The following is a 24,388-nucleotide window of genomic DNA, read 5'->3' as shown; positions in this document are numbered from 1 at the left end:
TTTCCCTCTCCGTTTAGTTAAAACAAAAAGTACTCAATTAAGACGCTTCATGTTATATTTAATTTTTTTATACAGTATAATTAAATTATTAATTTTGGAGGGAAAATTCAATTTGACCCAAGTCAACTGAAGTCCATTAGTATTTCCAAGCCTATGTATGTTTGCATATGTAACTTTTTTAGAAAAGCATATACATTAAAATTAAAATAGAAACACAACAAATTTCTTGAAATACTGATATTAAGAAAAACCAAATTACAAGAGTCCTTATCATCACAAATGAAAGCAAACAATATTTAAAAACAGCAGTGATATGAACACAAGGAGTGATTTTGCAAATGCAAAGAGAAACATGTTGATGTCAGTGCCTGCGAAGAGCGACAGCAGAGAGCACAACCAAGCAGATGAGGATGACAGCAGCTATGAAGGAACCTACGACGGCGCCACTGACGCGCTGGCAGAAGTCGTTGAACTGCTGGCAGATGGCGAACCAGTTGGTGTTGGAGTTCCCGTTGTGGGCCAGGTACACAATGGCCGCGGCCGCTGCTGCTGCCGCGGTTGTGAATGCCATCACCACCTGCATGCACGCACTGTGTTAGTTAACTCATTATCCTTCCGCCCTTTAAAAATAGCAACTTTTGAAATCATACGAGTTTTAATGCACATTTGGTAAAGTGAGTGAGAGAGTAGGTAGTGGAAAGTAGTGTTAGTAAATTGTGAGATCCACATTATTAGTAGTCTTTAGTTGTTCAAAAGTTTCCTAAATTAGAAAGTGCATAATTTTAAGAAACAGACCAAAACGGAAAAAGCACATTATTAGTAGTGTTTAGTTGTTCAAAAGTTTCCTAAATTAGAAAGTGCATAATTTTAAGATTCGGACCAAAACGGAAATAGTTGTTATTTTTGAAGGATGGAAGTAGTATAAAAAAACATAATCATGCATCGATTTGATCTTACGGTATCAAGGATGAGGAGGAGAAGCTTGACTCCAGCTGCGTGGGGGCGAACAATGGTGACAATGGAGAAAGGCATGGATAGGAGCAAGTAGCCACTTGCTATAGCATTCGCCACCACGAAGAATCTAGAATGTTCCAATCCAAAAATGCATGATTAATAATTTAACACTTGTGAATGAATGTTTAAAGGGGCTTACGTGAAAGTGGGGAGGTCGTCGTAGCTGGCTTGGAATTGGAAGAACTGAGTGAAGAATGGAAGAGTCTGGTCGGTGGTGCCCATGGTGGCAGTGGCAGCTAGGGCTGCCACGAGGGCACACACCCTAAGGATGAAGTCGAAGATGGAAACTCCTCTCTTCCATGCCGGCTGCGGAAGTGGAAGTGGAACCGCCTTAGTGGTGGCACTGGCCAAGGGGACGCTCTTGTGCTTGGCGGAGTTGGATTCCGGGATGTTAATGGCTGTTTCGCCGCTACGTTCCATAATTTAATTTGATTATGAGAGAGGATGTGAGCTTGGAGGTTGGAAATTATGACTGCTTATGGCTCAATATATACATGCTTGCATGAGGAGGAGCAGTTGATGTGTGGAGATTATGGGAGAGCAGGTTTTCTTTGAAACAACTAGGAATGGAGTTGTTGTCAACTTGCTCCACCTTAATTATTTCCTACCTTTTTCATGTCTACAACGAAATATTATACCTCCTCAATTCAGTTTAGTGTTTGAGCAACAATTTCTTTTGTTGAAGTCTAGTTTTGCATAGTAATTAATTTAGTTTGCATTTATCTTCTAAAATAGGAAAAGTAACTTATTTCTATTGTGCCTTTGGTTGTGTTTTGTGAGTGGAATTGGCTTGAGTGAATTAATAAGAAATATCTTAAAACTTGAACCAAAGATTACAAAGATAGTGTTTACTTGACTCTTCAATTTGTTCATTTTTACAGCCTACTCAAGGCATCAAAATTTACCGGCCGCATGAATAAAGGTAATGAATATTTTACATGTATAAGAGCATCTATAACGTGTTGGGCCGGGCCGCAAGTCGCGAGTCCCGGCCCGTCCCATGCGTTACACGGAGGCGAGTCACGGCCCAGGCCGGTCTCGGGGCCGCATTCCCGGCCTGGCGAGCGTCCCGCGTCCTGGCCTGGGACGGCGTTGCACGGTGACGGGCCGCAAGTCGCGTGTCCCGGCCCAGCGTTACACGCTCTTCGGGCCGGGGCGCAAGTCCAATTTTTTTTAAAATTCGATGTCTATAAATACGAGCCTTTGTTGTGCATCAATCTTACGTGCATTCCATTTCAATCCTGCATTCCATTTCAATCATCTATTATACCCTTTGTTTCGGCGTCAATGGATTGGTTCAACAGCGATGAACGTGAGATGGACGAGTTCGTTAACTCGAACAATTGGTACATACCGGGGTCGCAACCAACGCAGCCACAACCTAGTCTGAGAGTCGGTAGCAACGTTGATGTAACATCGCCGGTCAACACCGATGAATTCAAGCTCAGTGAGACGGAGCCCGCTCAAGAGCGGGGCAAGGGCAAGGTCGGCGAGGAGGATGGGTCGAAGAAGTACAGTCCGCAAGAGACAATGTGGCTTGCGAGGAACTACATCGACATCGCCGAGGATCCTATCATCGGCAACCAGTAGACCAGCAAGGTTTTTTTGGAGCGGATTACTGAGAAGTATAACGCTGGCCGTTCTAAAGGGTCGATCGAGCGTAGCTACGTGAAACTGCGCAAGCATTGGGGCCAGGTCCAGGCGGATATGAGCAAGTGGAACGGAAAGTGGGCCAACGTAGTCCGGATGTGGCCGAGCGGGCACAGCGAGGCGGACCTCGTCGAGAAGGAGAACGACGGGAAGAAGGCCTTCAAGTACTTCGAAGTTTGGAAGCTCGTCGAGAAGAGCCCGAAGTACACCAGCGGTGCCGAGCCGACGGCAACTGGGGCGGCGAAGAGAACCAAAGTTTCCGCCTCCGAAAACTACTCTTCGAGCGAATGAGGTCTGGCGATCGACCTCTACGTGACGGACGACGACGTCTCCTGCTCCTCTCCTAGCATTCAGAGCCGCCCGATTGGAACAAATGCGGCAAAGAGGAAAGCAAAGGGGAAGGCAGCTGCGAGCAACTCCGCTATGGTGCCACCGCCGACCAATCCGTCTCTGGATAAGATGTTCGACACTTTGTCTGAGATGAGTATTACATGGCGGATGAGACAGCTGACGGAGTTGACATCGAGGGATACATCGAAGATGTCGGAGGATGATCTCGAGTTGCACCGTGAGATGATCGCCTACCTTCGCGCCCAAATGAAGTAGTGGTTGTGGCCCGGGTTTCTAGTATTTTAAATTTGCTTCGTCTAGTAATGTAATGTTAATTTCTAATGAACAATGCATTTTCCCGGTTTCAATTGTTCAACGAATTACGTTTACGAGTTAAATATGTTGAAGTTGTGAATAATGTCATTTATTAGTTGCGGCCCGAGTTGCGGCCTGGGCCGCAACTGTAGAGGAATAATGACGTGGAGGGGACTTGAGGCCGGAAATGGGGACGGGGTTATTGATGCCCTAAGACCCAATAGATGGTAAAATTATTGTAGCTGCTTCTGTGGCCCTTTCTGTATGGGAAAGGCATGCTACTGGAAAAAAAATTGAGGAGACGATTTATGTTGCAACAACAGTATATATATAAGTGGTTTTATGGTCGTATTCTCCATCCCCGCTCAGCAAGTGCTTTATGCACCCGGCTTGCTGCCTCAGCAGTATCGTTCAGAGGAGGGTAACCCCAGGTTTCTGACATCTGAATAATGAAAAACCCAAGAAATAAATAAATAAATAAATAAATAAATAAAAAAGATAAGTTAGCTACCAGAATCATGGCCTCATCACTCATTTCTTTAAATAAATATTTGAAATGAAATATTCACCAATATCTACATTGACAAAATGCTTTCTGCACATGCTAACAAGAAAGCCAAAACTAAATATCTTCCACACTTCGCCAGTAGACAAACAAAAGTTGCAAGTAAAAACAAGACTGACAGATTGTAAGGAAATACAATTATAATTGTTAAAGTTGCTAAACAATCTGAGCAGCAGATAGATATCCTCTTCTTTTTTCCATCCACTTATGTGTCTATTGACCAACTATTGCCATATTTAATTCAGGTTTCTGAAACATAAAACTGTTTCTTCCTTTTCTGTAAATATTTTGCTTTCTTTGTTCTTTGATGGGAGAAGGGTATTGGTTACTTACATCCTCAAGACCTGTAAATGGTCTGACCATGCCTCGTTCGCTTAGCTTCTTATGGAATTCCACAAGTTTCCAAGTGCAGCGTTCAGCTCCAACAACATAAACAGGCTTACTGCAATCACCGATATAACAAGTCAAATAATTTGTCATTGGTGTTTCCGACATCATCAACAACTGCTATAAAGCATTTTACCCGGTGCTGCAAGCCTCACTCAACATGCTGACTGAATCACCGTGATAATAAAAGAATCAGCCCAAGCAAGATGTCCCAAATGTGGATTAGGTCCTGTTAATGACAATTTATGCATTAGTTAGTAAGTCTAGAATTATAAACGACCCATAATATTCAGAGAATGAGAAGTAACTTCACCATCCCATATGTAGATTTTGGGATGAGTTCCAAGTTCTTTTGTTACTAACTTAGAAACCTGTTAACGGAAATCCCATCTCATAATAAGCTGAGTATCAGGGGAAAGAAGGGTTGAGGATGGACCACAATCCCTTGAACCACAAGCCCTTGAACAGAGGTGAAAACTTGACACTGGAGTTTATCTTACCTTTTCAGGTGTCCGCCTTGAGAAAGATATCCTGACACTTCCACAGCTAGTGAGAACATTGTGAAGAGACGATATCAGCTGTTTTGCAAGGTCTGTGCTATATCTGCAGTACCCTATCAAAAGATAGAGCCCCAAATATATGAAGAATCATTCAAAATAATATCACTTGCTAAATGAAAAATTACAAAGAAACAAATTCAGTTAAACAGCCACAAAAAGAAGGAACCGAGTCTTCGAAAAGTTAAAATTTCAAATGTGCTATTATTAAAGCTTGTCAAAGTATGTTAGTTTAATCCTCCCCCCTAACAAACTAGTAATAAATAATTAAAAAATAATTGAAAGTAGATCTTTCCAACAAGTGAAGAGATGGACTGCATGTCTCCCCAAGAGTTGTGCCAAAAGGAAACAGGAGAAGATGGGAGATTGATATTGTTCTAGCTTCAAACTTCCAAGGAGTGAGTACAAAAGATGTAGGATTTCCATTTTCAAAATCTCAAGAAATATGCAAAATGAAATTATAGCAACACCTTATACTTACTGGCAAAACCTTTTCACTCTTGGCCAAGAAATTACACCATCCACTAATATTTTTCACTAACTGCTCATACTCTTGGCAAAAAAAAACCTCATCACTAGAAAATTTAAAATCGAATTATCACCCAAAATCCAAATACAATCTTGTTGATTTAGAATATATCTAACCAATCTTGTTGCAACTTATTGTTAATATGACGGCCACAGTATCAGGATGGAGTAATTACTTGTGGGCCCTCCGAAGTTGACTACAAGCAATGGCTTAGGCAGAGGTGCAAACTCATGGTGCCAGGCATTAGCTTCACTACGAAGTACTGCAGAATCTATTTGATGAAGTGCTCCTACTGTGAGGACCTGAGAAATTAGAATATGCCTGCAAGGTTAGCTCCAACTATAATAATTGAACTAGAAACTGGAGTTATACATATATAGTGAGGATACTTACGACATGATCAGCAGGAGGGTCATGCGGTGTTATCCATTTCCGAAGAAAGCGAGGAACCAGCTCCTAAGCCTGTGGGGTCAATGAGTAATAATCATGTTTTGGGTTATCACCATATCAAATCTGTCCAAATGGGACCGTGGATGCTGAACCTGAAGACGTAAGTCATGACAGAGTCAGATCCTAAAACCATAAGCCAAAGGATAATAAAAGACATAACAATACTATTTGACACTACCGTCTACATATAGATGCAAACAATTCTTCCCAAAAAAAAACAGCATGCAGCACAGTGTGCATTAAAATGTGTTCTAATGGCTCGCTATCTCTCTCTCTCTCTCCCCTAATTGACATGACATGTCACATGTCAAGTGTAATATAGTACATATATCGAGTGTATGTGTACTTATTGATACTTCAAAAGGAACAGAAATTTCACACATATAGCTGTCCGGGTCAAGGCATATGCACTTAAAGGTTAATGCAAATTTTACAGTGTCCTGATAATAAATTTGGCTATGGCATATAAGATCAACTAAAAGTTACTACAGTATAGACGAACCAGTCGAAAAATCAAAACTGGGGCGATAGACGTCCCCCGGCGTCCCCTGTGTCGCCGGGGATCCCCCCGTCGTCCACTGCATCGCTGGTACCCCCCCGGCGTCCCCTGTGTCGCCTGGGATCCCCCCGTCGTCCACTGCGTCGCTGGTACCCCCGGGCATCATCTGCATCCCGGGTGCCCACCCCGGCATCGCCGGAAACCCCCTCGGCGGACTCCCCCCGGCTGGCATCCCGGGCATCATCTGCTGACACGGGTACATGTTGTAGTATGGTGACATCTGACTCCATCCACTTCCCACGGGGACCGGGGGAGTTTGGGCTTGAGACCCGCTACTCCCTGAAGTAGGCTCGTTGTTGAGATCCATTTACCGTTGTTGATCTTGTACAGAAATTTAGATAAAGAGACTACTCGTTAAAACAAGTGGTCCGAATGAAAATGACGTGCAAGGCGCGTATATATAGTGTTTCGGAAAAAAAAATTCGCGCTAGGCGATCCGGACGCTGCAATAGCGCCGAGCGGATCGCCCAGCGCACCGCCTAGCGCCACGGAACCGCCGAGCGCTAGGCGGTTTTTAATTCCGGAAATGGCTGGGCGGTTGCAATAGATCGCCTAGCGCACCGCCTAGCGCCGACGCTCGGTTAAGCGGTGCGCTAGGCGCTATTGTGGATGACCTTATAGACTAGTAACTTATTTTTGTAATTTACTATTTATTTATCACTTATTTTCATAATTTACCATTTATTATTTATTTATATCTGAAAATTTATTATTTATTTCTATTTTCATTCATTTCTACAAATTTATCACTTTTTATTTTTACCAATGGACCTCGCATTTCCTTTAAACCGTTAAAGTGACATACAATATAAAATTATACTATTATATTATACGAGTAATATTTATGTATAAGAAATAATTTCGAATAAATGCAACTTGATTAATAAAAGTGTGGTCAAATCATATGCCTAATTTGTGTATGAATGGAAATAGTGGTAGTTTGCATTGGCGCAATTAAATTTAGTTACTTTACCCACGTTTGTATTGATGCACGTTCAATATTCCGACCATTTTCACGCGAAATGAAATTCCACTAATAATACTGTAGTACGACTACACATTTAAAACGCATAATAAAGAGCACCAACCATCAAAACTCAACTCAACAACTCCATGGCCAAAGCCAAGAAGTTCAGCTGGGGCTCAGCCCTGGTCGGCGCGGCGGCCGCCTACGCCGCAGCCCTGGTCATGTCCTCGAAGCCGCGGGACCCGACGTTCCACCTCATCTCCATCGACGTCACCTCCTTCAAGCTCAACTTCCCGGTCCTCGACGCCGAGGCCATACTGACCGTCCACGTCACCAACCCCAACGTGGCCCCCATCCGCTACTCCGACACCGTGATGTCCATCCGCTACGCCGGCGCGCTCCTCGGCTCGGCTCCCGTGGAGGCCGGCTCGCAGCCGCCGCGCTCGTGCCAGCTGCTGCGGCTTCCGGCGCGGCTCAGCGGCCTCCAGCTCGCCCAACGTGCCAAGAGCTTCGCGGCCGACGTGGGGCGCCGGGAGATGCTGCTGGACTCCACCGTCGACATCGCCGGCACCGCCAAGGTGCTGTGGTGGAACCACGGATTCAGGGTCCACGTCGACAGCCACGTCATCGTCGATCCGGTTTACCTCGATGTAATTGGTCAGGAAAATAAATCCAAGCTGGAATTGTTTGTCACTTATAAAGGATATTTGGTGCTAGTATTATATTTTGAATCTCCCCACGTTTCAATTTCTTTAGCTATTAAAGTCAAGATCTAAGTAGTTTGCTTATTCGAGTTTTCATTGTCTTTTGGTTTATTATTTGCATAAGCTTCGTCAAATTTGCAATTTGTTCATTAAAACTTTGCAGGCACCTTTCTATATGTGATTAATTTAGTGAAGAGAAAGATGGGAAACATAATCACAAAATTAATTATATACACAAGTTCTATGTATTTCATTGATTAAATTGTTTATGCTGGAGTACAAATCTACTATTGGTGTTTTATTGGTTGTAACATGATTTTTCAATTTTGATCTTTGCACGAAGCTTTTTCACTTTCTTTTAAAATCAAGCACTAAATTTAAAGAATTATGATGCTATTTCCAACAATTTGAGATCTGATAACTTATACTTATATGATTAATCCAAAATGATACAATAGCTTTAATGTACATTTTTGGTGAATAACACACTCTACTTCATGATAGAGGACTTTGAATATTATTGACAAAATATTTAATTTGACATCCAATTATTGACTCATAAAATTAATAGTAGTATCGTATATGTACATCTACTAAACAAGAATCTTATTAGATTCCACAACATTTTTTTGGCACGAGTTTTAGAAAACAATCTTTTGTCCCATTTATCTGTGTTTTAGAATTTGTGTAAATGATATAGTAATTTGCATTTTAATTGATGTTAAATTGGCTAAAAAAAAGACAAGAATGGGTTATATCGAGAAATGATTATGTGTCTATCTTTTGCCAATCTTTGTGAGAACCAAGTTCTCATTGCTATTTTACTTCTTTATTTGAGTTAATTGTAATTTTTTACATGAAAAAAATATTTATAAAAACTTACATGTATTTAAAAGCAGTAGTACAAAAGATTACATGAATTTAACAAAAAATGGTATAATAAGTTTAAATTTTAAAAACACCATAAATAAATGTTCATGAAAACAGTAAAAAATGACAACTAAGAGCATCCGCAGCGGTGGCGGTTGGCGCCACCGCCGTCCGTGCCAGCGGCAAGGCGAAGGACCGCCACCGCTGCAACCGCGCCGCTGGCACGGCGCTGCTCGATGTATCGAGCACGTCCGTGCCAGCGGACGCACACGTGGCGGTCTCCCATTCGCCAACGGCATAGCCGTTGGTTTCAAACATTTTTTTATTTTTATTTTTTTAAAAATCGGATTTTTATTAAAAAAATCGATAAAAAATAAAAAAAAAAAAATTTCACTTCCCCAAAAAATTATATCCGTTTATAACCGTTTTTCCCCACTTTTTAATTTTTTTTTTATTTTTTTTACCCCAAAAATACACACTTTCATCTATAAATACCCCCAATTTCACTCCAAAAAATTCACACTTTCACTACACAATTCTCATCATCAATCTCTCATATCCATTTTCATCTTCCTCTCACACCCTACAACACCACTATGTCCGGTAACGACGACAACCCAAGCGGCTCTCACGGTTGGAACCCCGAATGGTTCGGTTCGCAACCGTTTCATAGTCCGGAAACGGAATATTCGGCCCCTCCTCTCACCCAAGATTCGGGCGTTCCGAGTGGCTACCGGCCATACCCAATCGACGATCAAGGTGCCTCCGATGGGCGCTACGGGTGGACACCGGAGCCTAGGCCTCGCGCCCCTTCCCAAATGCCGAATCCTCCATCTCGCGCCGGTGTCCGCACACCGTACTCACCGGCGGAGATGGAAAGATTGTTCAAGGCGTACTTGGAAATCTCCGAAGATGCGGTGGTTGGAACGAACCAATCCGGCGATCACTTTTGGTGGCGCGTCTCTAGCCGGTACAATGCACACCGGCCGCCGGGAACGATCGAGCGCAACGAGAGTATGGTGCGCAACTGCATCGGCCGAGCCAACGAAGAAATTGGCAAGTTCAACGGCTATTTCATCCAGGAGTCCCGGAATGCCGGGAGCGGCCGAAGCGAGGTCGACATCATCACCGCCTCGCTGAGCACCTACCAATCCATGAACGGTAAGTCGTTCAAATATCTTAACGTTTGGCAGGAGACGCGGACGCACCCGAAGTATAAGGGAGGCATAACATCCTCCTCTAGCGGCTCCTCCAAACGCTCACAGTCGGCATCCCTATCCGACGCCGGCGAAGAAGTGGCTAGCCAACTCGCCGAAGCTAACTTGGGTAGCCCCGATGCCCAACCAAGCGGTTCCCGACGCCGACCGCAAGGTAGGAAGAAGGCGGCGGCCGAACGACGTCGCGCCGCGACTCCATCTGCCCCTGCTCCCGAACCCGCACCCTATGTTCCACCTCCACCCCCGAACAACTCGTTGTGGGCCCTTTTGGCCCAACTCAATATGGCCGATAGGTCAACTATGACCCCCACGCAACTTCAAACGCACGAGTCCATGATATTGGGTCTCCAAAAACAATTGGGGTTGGTGCCGCCGGATGCGTAGTCTTCCTCGGGTTATATTAGCCAATAATTATGTAATTTTTAATTTTTAGGAGTTTAATTATGTAATTTTTAATTTTTAGTATTTTAATTATGTAATTTTTAATTTTTAGGATTTTAATTATGTCTTTTTATTTTATTTGTAATTTGTTATTTTTATTGTGGTTTTTTTAATGAATTTTAGTATTATGAAAATGTTTTTGTGTAATTGAATTTTATATTAATTGTGCTCGTCCTTGCGGAAGAGCACAGTTGTGGGTGTTGTGCTCTTGACAGAGAGCAGGCATGAATAGTACCGCCCGGGCCCACAACCGTGCCGCTGGCAAGAGCACGGTTGTGGATGCTCTAACCCTTTATAAAAAAAATTTGTACTACTATAAAGAATTCGAATATAAATCTCAATTAACCCCTTTTGCTTCAACTAGATTTATTAGCTGTGTGTTGAAAGCTGAGCAAGAAACAAACATGGCAAAAAGCAGGATAGTTACCGTCGCCGCGCTGCAATTCGCTTGCACCGATGATGTTCTCACAAACGTCGAAACAGCAGAAAGGTGAATCCTCTTCTTTTCAGCATTTTGTAATTGTTTTTGCACCTCTGTATTCCGTGCTCTACGGAGCATTAGTCAGTTGAGATTTTGGAGGAATTTTAATCCGTTTAACATGAATCAGTGATTTATTTTGAGCGTTGTGTTATAATTGCACTTCAGTCGACAAGCTAATTAGAAACAATAAAATTAGTGATTTCCTGAGTTCGAGCGAGCAGTTAGTGGTTGAGTGTTGATTGGTTTATAGTTTTTCTAATAATGAATTGATGATTAATCTGGGACAATTGATATTTACTCGACTTGATATCTGTAAATGTTTTGAAAAAGAATTGCTGGGAGCCATCATTGATCTATTTTTTGCCTTTTTGTTTTACTCACTTCTTCAAAAGCTTTCTTATTTTGAACCTAAACTCTTTCCTGAGTCCTGATTACATCATTCCATTGTGTTTCCAGTGCTTGTCTTTTAGTGTTTATAGTCGATTACGTGATCATGCTATTAGTATTACATTGTGATATGCCTGCATCATAGCATCAATGGAGCTTGAACCTTATAATTTTCCCACAGGCCGTTTATACATCTTAAGCATTGCACATTCGTCAGAAAGTTGTGGCATTTGAATACAGAAATAACCGGAATACTTTTGGATGCAGGTTGGTTAGAGCAGCTCATAAGAAGGGGGCTAATATTATTCTGATACAGGTTTGTAATCTTTGAAGAACAGATTTAATTCATTGAAACCATTATAATCTCCATATGCCTTTCTGGTTGCTCTTGCTATAGTTTGTTTCGTGTTTTCTTGGATTTATTTGCGTCCAAAATTATTTTCATAATTTTACTCTAGAATTTAGGCTATTTTATGGGAATGGAATATTTTGGAAGAGTCTTATGTAATCAACGATTCTAACTTTCTTGACTTTTCATCCCACATGCAGATGACTCCTTTCTTGTTAGTTTTCTAGTGTCTGCAGACTCTGCACAATTTAGCGATAGAAGACAGCTTGAAAACTAGTCAGGATTATTAGTTGCTTTGGTGGCTAGGGAATTTTTTTTGTTATAAACTTTTTCCTAACCTAGTCCCTTGTCTTCAGTCGTTGCCTTTTTTTATTGAATTAGGAGAAACATTACCCTAAATTTGTATTTTGCTCAGATCATCCCAGGTGTTTTACTTATTCAAACACATTTTAAATGACCCAGTCATTATTAAGTCATACAAACTCATACTACTTAGTTAGCAATTTGTAGCTATCTGTTTCTATGATTAGATTCTAAATGGTACACCTACCGCCTGAATGTCTCTTAGGTTTCCATTAATAGATAACCCTTTGTATTTGAAATTCTTATGAATCTTAGAACTGAATTTTAATATGATGCTACTATCATGACAAAGAACGCAGCATGCAATTTTAGGACATCAAGCTTTACCTCAATGCAGATCCAAGAATTAACTTTGCTATAATATTATCAATGGAGGGAAATATATGGGTTTGGTGGATACTCGGTTGAAGTAAATTTAATGCAAATCTTTCCATCCCAATCTATTTTTACAAAAAAGATTCAAGATAGGATAAAGAACCACCCATCTACATCAACGACCTTATGTCTCTTTCTGTGCCTATCTACTCCTATTATTTTTTGAGTTGTGCTTATGACATTGCACCTTCAGGAGTTATTTGAAGGTTATTACTTTTGTCAAGCACAAAAGGAAGACTTCTTTCATCGAGCTAAACCTCGTAAGGAGCACCCGACTATACTGAGGTACAAATTTTCTACTCTAGAATCCAGAAAGATATTTCACTAAAACCAAAGCAGTATGCATCTCTAAGGTTTGTGGAATTCAGTATGCAGAAACTAGCAAAAGAATTGGGAGTAGTAATTCCAGTTAGCTTTTTTGAGGAGGCAAACAACGCACATTATAATTCAGTAGTTGTGATTGATGCTGATGGTACAGATCTTGGACTATACAGGAAATCCCACATTCCAGATGGGCCAGGTTTGTTTTGATTGATTAATTCATCCAAGATCGTATTTCCAGCAGAAGGGTTTAATTATGAGTGATTATGCTTTTTCCAGGGTACCAGGAGAAGTTTTATTTCAACCCAGGCGACACTGGTTTTAAGGTTAGGACCATTGAGTTGAATGATCAGTCTGATTCTTATCTTTATCGAACCTATAATTGTGGTACTGTTGCTGATTGCTTCAAACCTTGGTGATGTAAACGTCAACAGGCCTTCCAAACTAAATTCGCCAAGATTGGAGTTGGTAAGATGCCTTTACATCTATCTCACCATCCTTCATGGTTAATTTGTTTCAAGACCAGAGTTATTTAATATTTGAAATTACCACAAGAGCAAGAATAACATAGAGTCTCCTCAGCCCCTGAGCTTCTAATTTTCTGTAGTCTAGCTTATGCGGACTGGTAAATACTAGGGATAGAGTGCGAAGCAGCTTGCAACCCTTTAGCGAGAGCTAATGATTACTTCTTGTTACTTGTAAGGTATTTGCTGGGATCAGTGGTTTCCAGAGGCAGCTCGAGCCATGGTTCTTCAAGGGGCAGAAATATTGTTCTATCCTACTGCCATTGGTTCTGAGCCTCAAGATGATGGCCTAGATTCTCGAGATCACTGGAAACGGGTGATGCAGGGCCATGCTGGAGCTAATTTGGTGAGTTTCCAGAGCAGCACCATCTTTACATGAAAAGATTTTGAGCATCTTATCAGTTGTTCTGTTCAGTCATAAGATATGTTGTATGACAAATACCGTATTGCAAGCACAGTTTCTTTATTAACCATGCATCAGATCATAATTACTTTTGATCCCATGACCTCCATGCTTTATTCTCCTTTTTTTAATGGTGAGTATGTAGGACAGATGATGTTCTCTGTTTTCCTTAGGCTTTGGATATAAGTTTGCCTCCTTTGGCTGGAACTTGTTCATAAGGAGGTTCTTTTCTTGTTTAACGCTCATTAGTGCAAAGGTTTAGTTCCTTTGATTGGATGCAATTTATGGCATATTTTTAAATTTTGAAATTGCCAATGCACTCTCATTTCCAGTATGCTAGTAGCCATATGTTTATACCTTAATATTCAGTTCTTATCTTTGGAAATCAACACTGCCTCCGATCCTCTCCAAAGCTAGTGTGTAAGTCTTGATGGAAGAAGGAGGAAACTAGACTCTTTCAGCAGTCTGGCCCTGATTTAATTTCAAATCACGTCCTTTGATGTATTTATCAAGTCGTGATGTCATAGTGGTAGCTTTTGCTTTCACATTTAACCCCATATACCTTTTATACATACAGGTACCTTTAGTTGCATCAAACCGCATCGGTAAGGAAATCATAGATACTGAACATGGCAAGAGTGAGATCGCATTCTACGGGAATTCGTTTATAGCAGGTTATTCTTTTGCCAAAATTGATCAAAATTTTCAGTTTAACACCCTTTACTCCATACTAAGAGGATTTTGAACATGTGTTCTGTTGAATAGGCCCCACTGGAGAATTGATTGCTAATGCTGATGATAAAAATGAAGCAATTCTTGTTGCAGAATTTGATCTGGACAAGATCAAATCCAAGAGACATAGTTGGGGTATATTTCGCGATCGACGCCCGGATTTATATAAGGTTCTGCTGACCTTGGATGGCAGTGACATTTCCCTCTGATTCCATAGAAACTTTGGCCTTGCTTAATACAAAGATTTATGATTTCTTTGTTTGAGCCCCTTTACTTTCTTGGGACGATATCCGGCCAATTGAGAAACATCACCGTTTCAATAATGTGACCCTCTTCAGTTATCCAATTTGCAGACTTAGTTCGATGAAAATATGCTCTTTTGGTTCTGAATTGTGTGATCAGTGGATTAGTGCATGTTTTGGAGTTTGTTAACAGAAATACAATAGTTTAGCTTTATAAATCGATCGAGTGACAGTTCTACTAAATTAATATGTTATTCATGTCTCAGAAATTGATTAAAAACGTAATTTTAGTCTGCTAGCGGATTATGTGTGGTATTTCTACCCGTATTGATTTGGTGACTTAGAAAATTGAGATATCCTCTGTTATCATATGTAAATGACAATGTTTATGATTTTGATAATCTGGATATCTCAATTTTTGGAGTAATTAAAATATACACGGGTCGAAATGCCATGCAGCTGCAAACTAGAATTTTGGTGGTCGAACTTTGACAAGTACATGGAGGAGGCTTAAAGAGTGTATGAATTGAGGTCTGAGGTGAAAGTCCCGAAACAGAAAATGGTGAAGGATGAGAAGAAGAAGAAGAAGAAGAAGAGTTGAACTGTACAGAAAATGGAAAAAGGAAAAAATATAAAAAGAAGAAAAAAAGCAGGCGTGTGCTGTGTTCTCTCTGCTATGAAGTAGTAACATTTTATGAATTACTAGAGCTGTCTTATTTGAATGATTCAAAAATAAAGAGGTGGCATTGACATTGATGCAAACAAGACTTAATTAGCTGGTGCCTACCTATGGTGTTGCTGTTATTTGCAGGTGCTGCTGCTGCTGCTGCTCTTCTCCTCCATGGATGGTCTCGACGTCGCCATCCTCCTCGTCGGAGTGAACGACGTGCACCTTGAGCCGTCCGTTCTCGCGGCAGGCGTGCAGGAACTCCTGCGTCGAGATTCTGATCTCCGTCAGAATAAACCTCCCATTCTGCCTTATGGGCTGCAAGCACCTCTTCCCCATGCAAGATATGGGTGGCGGAACCCCCCCGTAGTTCCTCTTGGACCTCCTTGCCGGATTCCTCATCTCCTCCTCATCCGACGACAGGGAGGACGTGGGAGAGAGCGTGAAGAGAGGGGAACGCGGGGTTGTAGGATCTCGATCCTTGAGGTATGGCTGACCAAATATCTCTGTAAAGGAATGGTGATGGTGATTGTTGTCTCCTGCAGCAGCCTTCATGGATTGGATGTGTTTCCATGAATTGTGGAATGATGGATTTTCAGGCAATGGCATCTCAAACAACTGCTGTAGGCCGCCGCATGTTGCCATTTCATTTGCTTTTTCTTGGCTATAATCTAGAGATTGGTGATGGTGGTGGTTTGGTGTTGGTGTGAAGCTTTTCCCGACCCCATTAAAGAATAATGAGAAATGGGAAAAGGGGTGAAATATGAAAGAGAGTACTAAATTCTGGTGAGCATTATGTGGTGTATGGGCAATGAAGGGTAGATCCCAGATGGATGTGTTGATGAATTCAAATATTGGCACTTTAAATGCGGGCCACCTCTCATTTTCTCCACAAAAACCTATGTCTATTTATCCCGCATCAGATGAGAATCAGTTAGCCTAACCCACTTCACTTTTGACTCATTTTTATACAACTAATACCATATCACACCACCGTGATTCCGGTTAATAAACGATCGATTTTGTCTCATTGTTTCGGTCGTTTAAATATAAGGTAAATGGTCGATTTTATCCCATCGTTTGGATAAACTGTATACCTGAAAATATCCTACTTAGTACCTCATCGTTTCATTTTTTTAGAATAAAATGTCAAGCAAAAAGTTCATGGCGCCGGAATATTGACGCAACAATCCAAATCACACATCGATTAAGTTATCTATGTGTAATTTTGGGTAAACTTAATCTATGGTTGGGCTAACTGACGTGTAATTTCGGCTCTTAAGCTGATATTCTGATTACTAGAAACGTTTGCATGACATTTTATTCCAAAAAATGGAAAGATGGATAGCAATTGGTGACTATCTAAATGGTAAAATATTTTTGGATAGACATCCTAAATGACGGAATAAAATCGGCTATTTATCCAAAAATGTATACATACAAACGTTTATGTACCATGTATGCAAAAAAGATTGAGAAGTGCTCAAGCTAAGTTGCACGATGCATTAGTGTACAAAGCAATCAAACATGCCAACTTCTCAAAATTGCAATTGGCTTCAAGAATTTAATTTCATAGAACTGCAAGTCATTAGATGAATTCAATATCAAAACATGAAACTTTACTTTTCTGTCTCGCAAAAACGGCCTCGTCTTAACTTTCAAAGCAAAAATTAATTTACTGAATAATAAATCATCATCATTATAAAAATACGAGACATTAGAGAAAAGCAGGTATAATTTGAACTAAAAATTGATATTTACCCCAAATTTGGTCCATCCAAGAAACCCATTGATTTTGGACATATATGACGCAAATCATCCAATCATACTCTCTCGAAAGTCAAACCACATGTAATCTTCAAATCCACATATTTAAAAATCATCTCTAAAAAAATTCGAATCATACATATTTAAAATTATAAAAATGAAGATTACTCCTAATTGAGAGCAATGAAGATTACTCTCAAATAGGAGCACAGAATAATAAACAAGAACTAAATAGTAGTATTATTTCTAAAGCAAACACAATTTAGTGATAGAAGAGCGAAAGAGTGTGGTGTGGGTCCTTACACTCTTAACGCCAACCTTCAAACCATTCAGTCATTGAGTTAATACGGCTCAAGTTGCTGCTTTCTTTACACTTGATCTCCATCATCCTCTTCATACCCGAACCTGCCGCAGCTTCACTTGCCGGCTTAGATTTACCCGACACGCCCGCCTGCTTCCTCGTGCTCTCTCCACCCCGATTCTGAACGACTACTCCATGGCCTCGAGGAGTTCCACAAGTGACACTTTCTTCAGACTCTTCGCTGCAAGACGAATAGCTGTGATAATCCTCATCACTGACATTTTCCACTTGGCTCGTCTCCCAGTCAGTGTCTGAACCAGGATCCTCTGCCACAAAATCGTGTACTGTCTCTTCAGTTGATTCAGCCCAACTGTCATGATACATAGTCGAAGAGCTCTGGTTCCCGTTGTCGCCAGGAGACTCCATGTGAGGAATAGAAGTTGGTTCTATAACCGACTCTTCCCTTTCTCGTAGGGTCTTCTCTATAAGAGTCTTTAAGAATTTGATAACTTGTACAGCATACATCAAAGCCGTCAACGGGTCAGCCATCTGTAACCAAACCCCAACGGTATTAGAAAGCAAAACATAAAAATTTTGTAGAGAGGTGATCATAAGCACGCCATATATAACCCTTTTCCGTTTCTTTTTCCAAACTCAAATAGCACTGATCACCAATCTCTTGCAACGGAGTCATTTATCAAGATTAACCTGAATGCTACAGTTAATGGGTTTATAGAAAGGCAAAAACTTGTGTGCATACGGATGTACCATGCATACACCTCGATTATGGTTTATTGGGTCAACACTCAACATACTGACTAAACTCAAAAATTTCTGGTATGGGGCATCAAAGAGGTAGGAAAATGCGGTTGGTGTCAGAAACTGAATGCTGAGTTACCTGTGTCATGTTAGGAGCGAATACCATAGCGATGTTGTGAGAATTCATCTTATTAAAAAGTTCTTGCTGGACTACATCTGCCATTAGGTTGATTGCCCAATCCAAAAGAGCAGCTTCTGTTGGTGGTAGAAGCCTTATGAGCGCATCACAGTCGTCCTCCGACTGGCATTGCATCACCTGCTCGGGTGAAAGAGAGTCCAGTAACCCACTTGGAAGTTCTCTGAACCAAGCCTACAAAAATCAAATGAGAAGCATTAGTTAGAGATTCTGCAACAGAAAGCCATAGTAATCTTCCTTGATGATCAACAGTTTTCTTGATTGTGCATGTATTTATGTACATGTATGCAAACAAAACCTTTCCAATAGAAAGAGTGTGTTCATATACACAGCATTTCAAGCTGAAATAGATCCATTAACTAATGCATTTGAAAATTGACAAATAAATCAGGATTAATTATCTACTGCACTTGAAGATAAAGACCAGAAGAACTCAAATTCAAAAACAAACCTCAAAGACTAAAGCTGGACCTGGATGAACTCATATTGGCCAAAGTAGAAAAGATGGTAGGGAGATTCAACATGGTGCTGCTCAATGAACCTCTGTAATACTTACAAATCGTGTCTTATGTCGGTCATATAGGTTTTAGAGCACCGACACATAGAAAAAGGGATGGAGAAACCAGTCCATGATTTGACAATTGAAATCAGTTGAATGCTACCTTCAATTCCCTGTTGTCAATAGCTCTACTTCCGATTAAATCCTAATGCATCTTACATAACTAAAACTTAACTATTATAATCTGCAGCTATAAAAGTTTCATGTGAACCGACATGTAGTTCTTCAAACTCCTAGTTCATCCTGTTGATTGAGGGGGTTCTACAAGACAACTCCTAAAACTACGAATTCAGACAATCGAAAAGGTAAATTATATAGCTTTACAGCCTTCATCACAAAACAAACAAGAGCACATCCAGCTCATAGGCAAGGTTAGTTGGAAATCAGGGAAACTAACAATAAGTCATGAGACTGGATATAACTGAAATGCTAACTATTAGTATATCATATCAGGAACATGTTTAACATAGGTATGCAAGCAAAAGTATCTGCATAAATTATAAATAGAGGAAGATGGGTTCAGCAGTATAAAAAACGGTTAGACGCTAACAATACATAAACAAATTTGATGCAAAAGAGCCTCGCTACAGCCTGTAAGTTACCTTGATTAGACCTGCCAAACAGTGTACATCAGTCCCTTCGGGAACTACACCTCTGCTTAGTTGGTCCCTGACAAACTCCTCCTGGCTGTTTCCGGCAGTTATTCTGAAAATACCTTCGGCCTGCAAACAAATTGTGATCACTGTGAGAGTCTGGTAGATCAATACAAACAAATCAATCACTGGATATGGCAGACTGAAGCCTGCAGCTTTTGGGCACAAGAAAGTAAATGTGATGCACCTGAAGGCCATGTTGAGAATACAAATGCCTTTGCATAAGCAAGAGGATAGTAGGAATACTATTGCCTTGATGATCATAAGATAGCTGCATTGACTCTGTAGAAACTCCAAACACAGTTGCACTGTCCAGTCCACAGATACCCGTATCAGAAGTCCAGTGAAGAAGGAGAAGGATAGCAACAAAATAAAAGATAAGTCGACACAAGCATTTTATAGAAAGTATGTCAAGTAATATCCGGGATCTAGAATTCCAACCAAAAGAATGCAGATAATAGACAACCATAACAAATTATGAAATGTAACTAAACACCACACATATTCATCGCTAAATCCATCCATTTCAATGCTCAGTGTAACTGTGTAACCCAAAATTAGAACCAAAAATGTCAACAACAGCAAGAGATCAATTTATGTTCCACATAAGAAACACCCCATCAGATAAAACTTGAGCGCTTAATTACATACCTAACTGAGAGGGAAGTTTCATTAATTGACATGGGGAGGAATGAATGACCATCATAAAACAATTCCTATTTATAAACTGCTTTCTAACAACTAGAGTTACTATTTACTAAGACATCTACGATAATACAAATAGGTTGCCTAAATCATTCTAATAGGAACCATTTCCATCTTATTTATTGGATTAGTAACATAAGCAATAAGTGTCAATACTCAACCTAATCAGATTAGTTAAACGATAACTAAAAAGATCATAACGGCCAAAAATAAATTACACCAAATGGCCAGTTAAATAAAATCATTCAAATAGAGCAAAATCAGACACACAAGAAACAGTCCAACAAGCATTGTAGCAATTCAATAAGTAAAGCATGATTAGTAGTAGTATATACCTAGCACTTGGAGCCCTCCTGGGAACCTCAGGTTCGAACTCAACAGGCAAGCCCATGAAACCATCAAACCTATCAAAAGTGACATGATTAACATGCTGTACATCGGTTGGCCAGCCGATCTCCATACCACCGCCACCGCCGCCGCCGGTTGAGAAGCCATCGGTTTCGGTTTGCAAGTCACCCAAAAGCTCTTCCTAAACAGAGCAACCAACAATGCCAAAACGGAAAGTTGATCTGATCCCTCCTCTCATTATCCCTCTTTTCCCTCACTTCCTCCTCCTCTCTCATCCTAGCACCGACCTCATCTCCCCCATACGGTTGAAACAGAGCGTGATTGTGATTGTGATTGTGCGTGGGCGTGGAAATCGAAGGGGGGGATGAAGAAGAGGGTGACTGCAGCACTTCTGTCATAGTTAACAAAAAAAACGAGAAAAGTTGAATAGCTCTATCCCTCAAGATTCGGTTTTTCGATCAAGAAACGAAGTGGGAAAGTGAATGTATGAAATTAGATTCGAAGAAAGATGCGGGCGGCCATGCAAGAAAATGGGGGTGAATTAGATTGGAATGGGAAGAAATTGAGGAGGGGTGAAATATTAAATGGCGAATTGAATTGAAGGAGTGGGATTAAAAGGAATGGTATAGCGGGAGACGTGGGAATCACAAAAGGGATCTTGAAGACTTGATGGATGGCACTGAGTTAGATTTTGCATTCAAGTATGTGGCTGTGTTGGCGTTCAACCCATTCTCATTTCAAACGTCACTCTCTCTCTTTGTCAATAGCCGCATTCTCGTACATAATTACTATATCTGCTGCATCAAATTTTGAACCAAATTTAGTGGTAGATTTAAATAATTATATTCAGTATACGTCGATTACAATTTAGAGTAAGTTGAACATTTTATTTTGAAATTATTAAATATTTATAAGATAGTACAAGTATATTATTTATATACAGAAATAATATACTCCATATAGCAATCATAACTTTAGAGTGAATATATTAAATGAATTGGAAGGCTTCTAACAAAATGGCCAAAGGTTCGCCCCCGTCTTTGAGTATAGAACTATTTTTAAATTTATGGTTCAATTATTCTCCTTTCGAGCTACCTACAAATCAGTAAGAAAATAATCATTTAGTTCACCGGTGGAAATAGCCCGGCCTATATGGTGACACCAGATAGCATGCACAATCCAGAGCAAACCAATCAAGGTCTGCCACATCGCTTATGCAATCGCCTAAAATGAGTGGCCGTGACTACGAGCTAAATGGCATTTTGTTATATTTGAAAACAATATGTGCATATAAATTTTAGCTTGGAATGAGCAAAATAAAGCAATCTCATATTTAGCTAAAACCAAAGTGTTGCAAGCAGGCAGCAGAAGAGCCGAATTATCATATTTCGGAGTTACTTATGATTATAAAACAAAATGCAATGGAGTTAGTTTGCTATTATTTCGCCAACATACTGCTTTCACTCTCCTGATATCTTCTCAGTCCTGCACTTCAACAGGTTTCTTCTTTGAACCCAGGTACCATCCAACGGCAGCCAATGCGGTACCGATGCCAACAAACAACACCGTAGTTTCTGTGCTTGTCAGTTGAAACATTAGGAGTTTCAGAGGTGCCGCTGCTGCTGCCACTTGGTTTAGCATCAGCTACGGACCCTGATGCTGGGCCCTAGGAGAAATCACAACGCATGATGAGTTGGAATATATTGGTATTCACAACTCACAAGAAACAAAGATGTGAGTGTGTGTGGGTGTTTCACAGGATCAAAAGAAACTCAGTATCAAAATATCTTATTCATGGCAAGGGAACGTCTAATAGTATTAAAAAATTAAGGACAAACTTAGTTAAATTTGTGCAATGTAGATTATGTCTACCTTCTGAGCAAGCTTCTCCAGTTTCTCTTGTTTCCATTTTCTGCAAAAAATTGAAAAGTTTTTGTAGTAAGCAAGATCATTAAAAAAACTTATTGAATCACAGTCATAAGCATGTACCCAAGTATGCACAACACTTTCTGGAAAATAGAAAGTAATCAGCCATACCGTGTATAAGCAAGCACCCACCCAAAAAAAAGACCACAAGTAACATCTACCTACGGCAGTAGGAAATCAGATTCATAAGAAGCAAACATATGTTCTAGGTTTGAGCTATAAGGCAGTAGGATTCAAATTCCATGGCTTTTAGTCACAATTTAACCCACTCCATCATCAACTAGCCCACTGCTTGGGAACAATGTGAAACTATGCTCTCATATAGTCATATTCAATACCTAATGTAATTTCAGCTATGTGGTGAACCTTACTTTATGGTCAAAGTGTACATTTGGAATCTAAAGCTTCTAACAAGTTGTTTAGTTTCTTGACAAGAGAGCTGAGAAAGATGAGCTAAATGCAACTTGCCATGAAAACGGCCACTAGAGAATATGCTGGTCAAGCCTACACCTAAATATGTGATACTCAAAAAAAGTTCACCTTAATGTAGATAGTTTCAGCAGCCTTCTCCCTCCTCACTGAGGACTTTGCCACTGCTTGATAGCTCTGCGCGAGATGTACCTAGCAGCCATTCTAGTCGCCATGGAGACACAATATATTCCTGTTCAAAAAAAATTTTGGTCAAACCCACAATGTGACAGATCTGTTATTAACAATTTAACTATAGTATCTTAGATCTTTTCAGTCAGTAAGGTGCATAAATTTCTGAACTACAAAAATTACTTCACCAGACCAAAATTGCATGCTCAACAGAATACACAGAAAGGTTTCAGTTCAACCTGTTTTCTTCTGTCAAATACATGGCCTGTGTCAGCAAAGAGGAGGTTCAAACTGTCCTAACTAAATAATTCCAGTGCTTGTAAATGCATTTTAGCTAACGAATTGGAGCATTGACATATTTTTTGTCATTTTTTTGGCCACTATGCACATTTAGCCCAAACTGCTGCAGCTCACATACTATTGCATAGTATTGGCATTTGAAAGCCTCATCTTTACACACCATTCAGTTTAAGACAACAGTCACAGAAAAATTAGGCTATACAGTACTCTTAAGTTCAGAACAGAGTAATTAATAAAACAAGGCAGCCACAGCTGTTTGTCCCTTTTCAGAAATTTCTCCATTTACAAGATAGATAGCTGTTGGTGAAACAGTTTTCAGGAAAAGCTTATAAACCAGCAAAAACATGTGTCAAAGAAAAATGAGGAAAAACTAGTACTACTAGTATGTAGTGGGATAGTCAACGGTACATGTGTAGTTGTGTCCAGACCACAGAAAGGACCATATCCTAATTTCCAATGAAACCATCAATAGGATTCAAAAGATTCAACTCAAAATAGTCGGAAGCATTCAACAGCAATGAAATGGAGATAAATTCAACCCTTTCTAGATCATTTAGAAAAAAATCCAAATACAAAATGTATCAACAAACCATTAAACATTTATGCTCTTCAAAAGCAACTCCATCACATGATCAAAGTCAACTTAATTTGAAAGATAGATCAACCACCACTCATGATTCATTATGACACTTGAAAACTCCATCAAAATTGAAAAGAAAATCACCAATACATAAGAAAAAAACTGCCGATGAGAATCCTCTGAATTTCACAAAAATTAAAGTCCAACATAATATTGATGCACACAAAATATGTATAGGTAGGCATCAGATGCCGCCTTGCAATCTGAGTATAACACAATAACATCAAGTAACAAA

At 40.2% G+C, this 24,388-nt stretch overlaps 4 protein-coding genes and 2 pseudogenes across 4 annotated transcripts; 2 read left to right on the top strand and 4 right to left on the bottom strand.

Annotated features, from left to right (window-relative positions):
• Window positions 1-271: 271 nt before the first annotated feature.
• Window positions 272-1,451, bottom strand: LOC121811671 (casparian strip membrane protein 3-like). Its single transcript, XM_042212566.1, has 3 exons — window positions 1,154-1,451; window positions 958-1,081; window positions 272-577 (listed from the first exon to the last, which is right to left on the bottom strand). The coding sequence occupies exons 1-3, from the start codon at window positions 1,432-1,434 to the stop codon at window positions 362-364; spliced, it is 621 nt and encodes a 206-aa protein (XP_042068500.1). The 5' UTR covers window positions 1,435-1,451; the 3' UTR covers window positions 272-361.
• A 2,141-nt stretch (window positions 1,452-3,592) lies between these two features.
• Window positions 3,593-6,489, bottom strand: LOC121741762 (annotated as a pseudogene).
• Window positions 6,490-7,442: 953 nt separating this feature from the next.
• On the top strand, window positions 7,443-8,177 carry LOC121741095. The gene has a single exon (XM_042133792.1). It carries the CDS (start codon window positions 7,470-7,472, stop codon window positions 8,097-8,099), a length of 630 nt encoding a protein of 209 aa, XP_041989726.1. The 5' UTR covers window positions 7,443-7,469; the 3' UTR covers window positions 8,100-8,177.
• A 2,723-nt stretch (window positions 8,178-10,900) lies between these two features.
• LOC121740824 (N-carbamoylputrescine amidase-like) lies at window positions 10,901-14,950 on the top strand. The gene is made up of 9 exons (XM_042133452.1): window positions 10,901-11,045; window positions 11,691-11,739; window positions 12,704-12,795; window positions 12,879-13,030; window positions 13,111-13,157; window positions 13,266-13,299; window positions 13,535-13,701; window positions 14,336-14,432; window positions 14,524-14,950. The coding sequence occupies exons 1-9, from the start codon at window positions 10,960-10,962 to the stop codon at window positions 14,697-14,699; spliced, it is 900 nt and encodes a 299-aa protein (XP_041989386.1). The 5' UTR covers window positions 10,901-10,959; the 3' UTR covers window positions 14,700-14,950.
• A 454-nt stretch (window positions 14,951-15,404) lies between these two features.
• On the bottom strand, window positions 15,405-16,396 carry LOC121740825. The gene is made up of 2 exons (XM_042133454.1): window positions 15,781-16,396; window positions 15,405-15,750 (listed from the first exon to the last, which is right to left on the bottom strand). Exons 1-2 carry the CDS (start codon window positions 16,042-16,044, stop codon window positions 15,520-15,522), a joined length of 495 nt encoding a protein of 164 aa, XP_041989388.1. The 5' UTR covers window positions 16,045-16,396; the 3' UTR covers window positions 15,405-15,519.
• An 855-nt stretch (window positions 16,397-17,251) lies between these two features.
• On the bottom strand, window positions 17,252-21,445 carry LOC121742492 (annotated as a pseudogene).
• Between the last annotated feature and the right edge of the window lie 2,943 nt (window positions 21,446-24,388).

Source organism: Salvia splendens, chromosome 7 (genome assembly GCF_004379255.2).
Source record: "Salvia splendens isolate huo1 chromosome 7, SspV2, whole genome shotgun sequence".
NCBI lineage: Eukaryota > Viridiplantae > Streptophyta > Magnoliopsida > Lamiales > Lamiaceae > Salvia > Salvia splendens.
The sequence above is the reverse complement of the archived record's forward strand: the minus strand, read 5'-3'. Positions and strand labels throughout refer to the sequence as shown.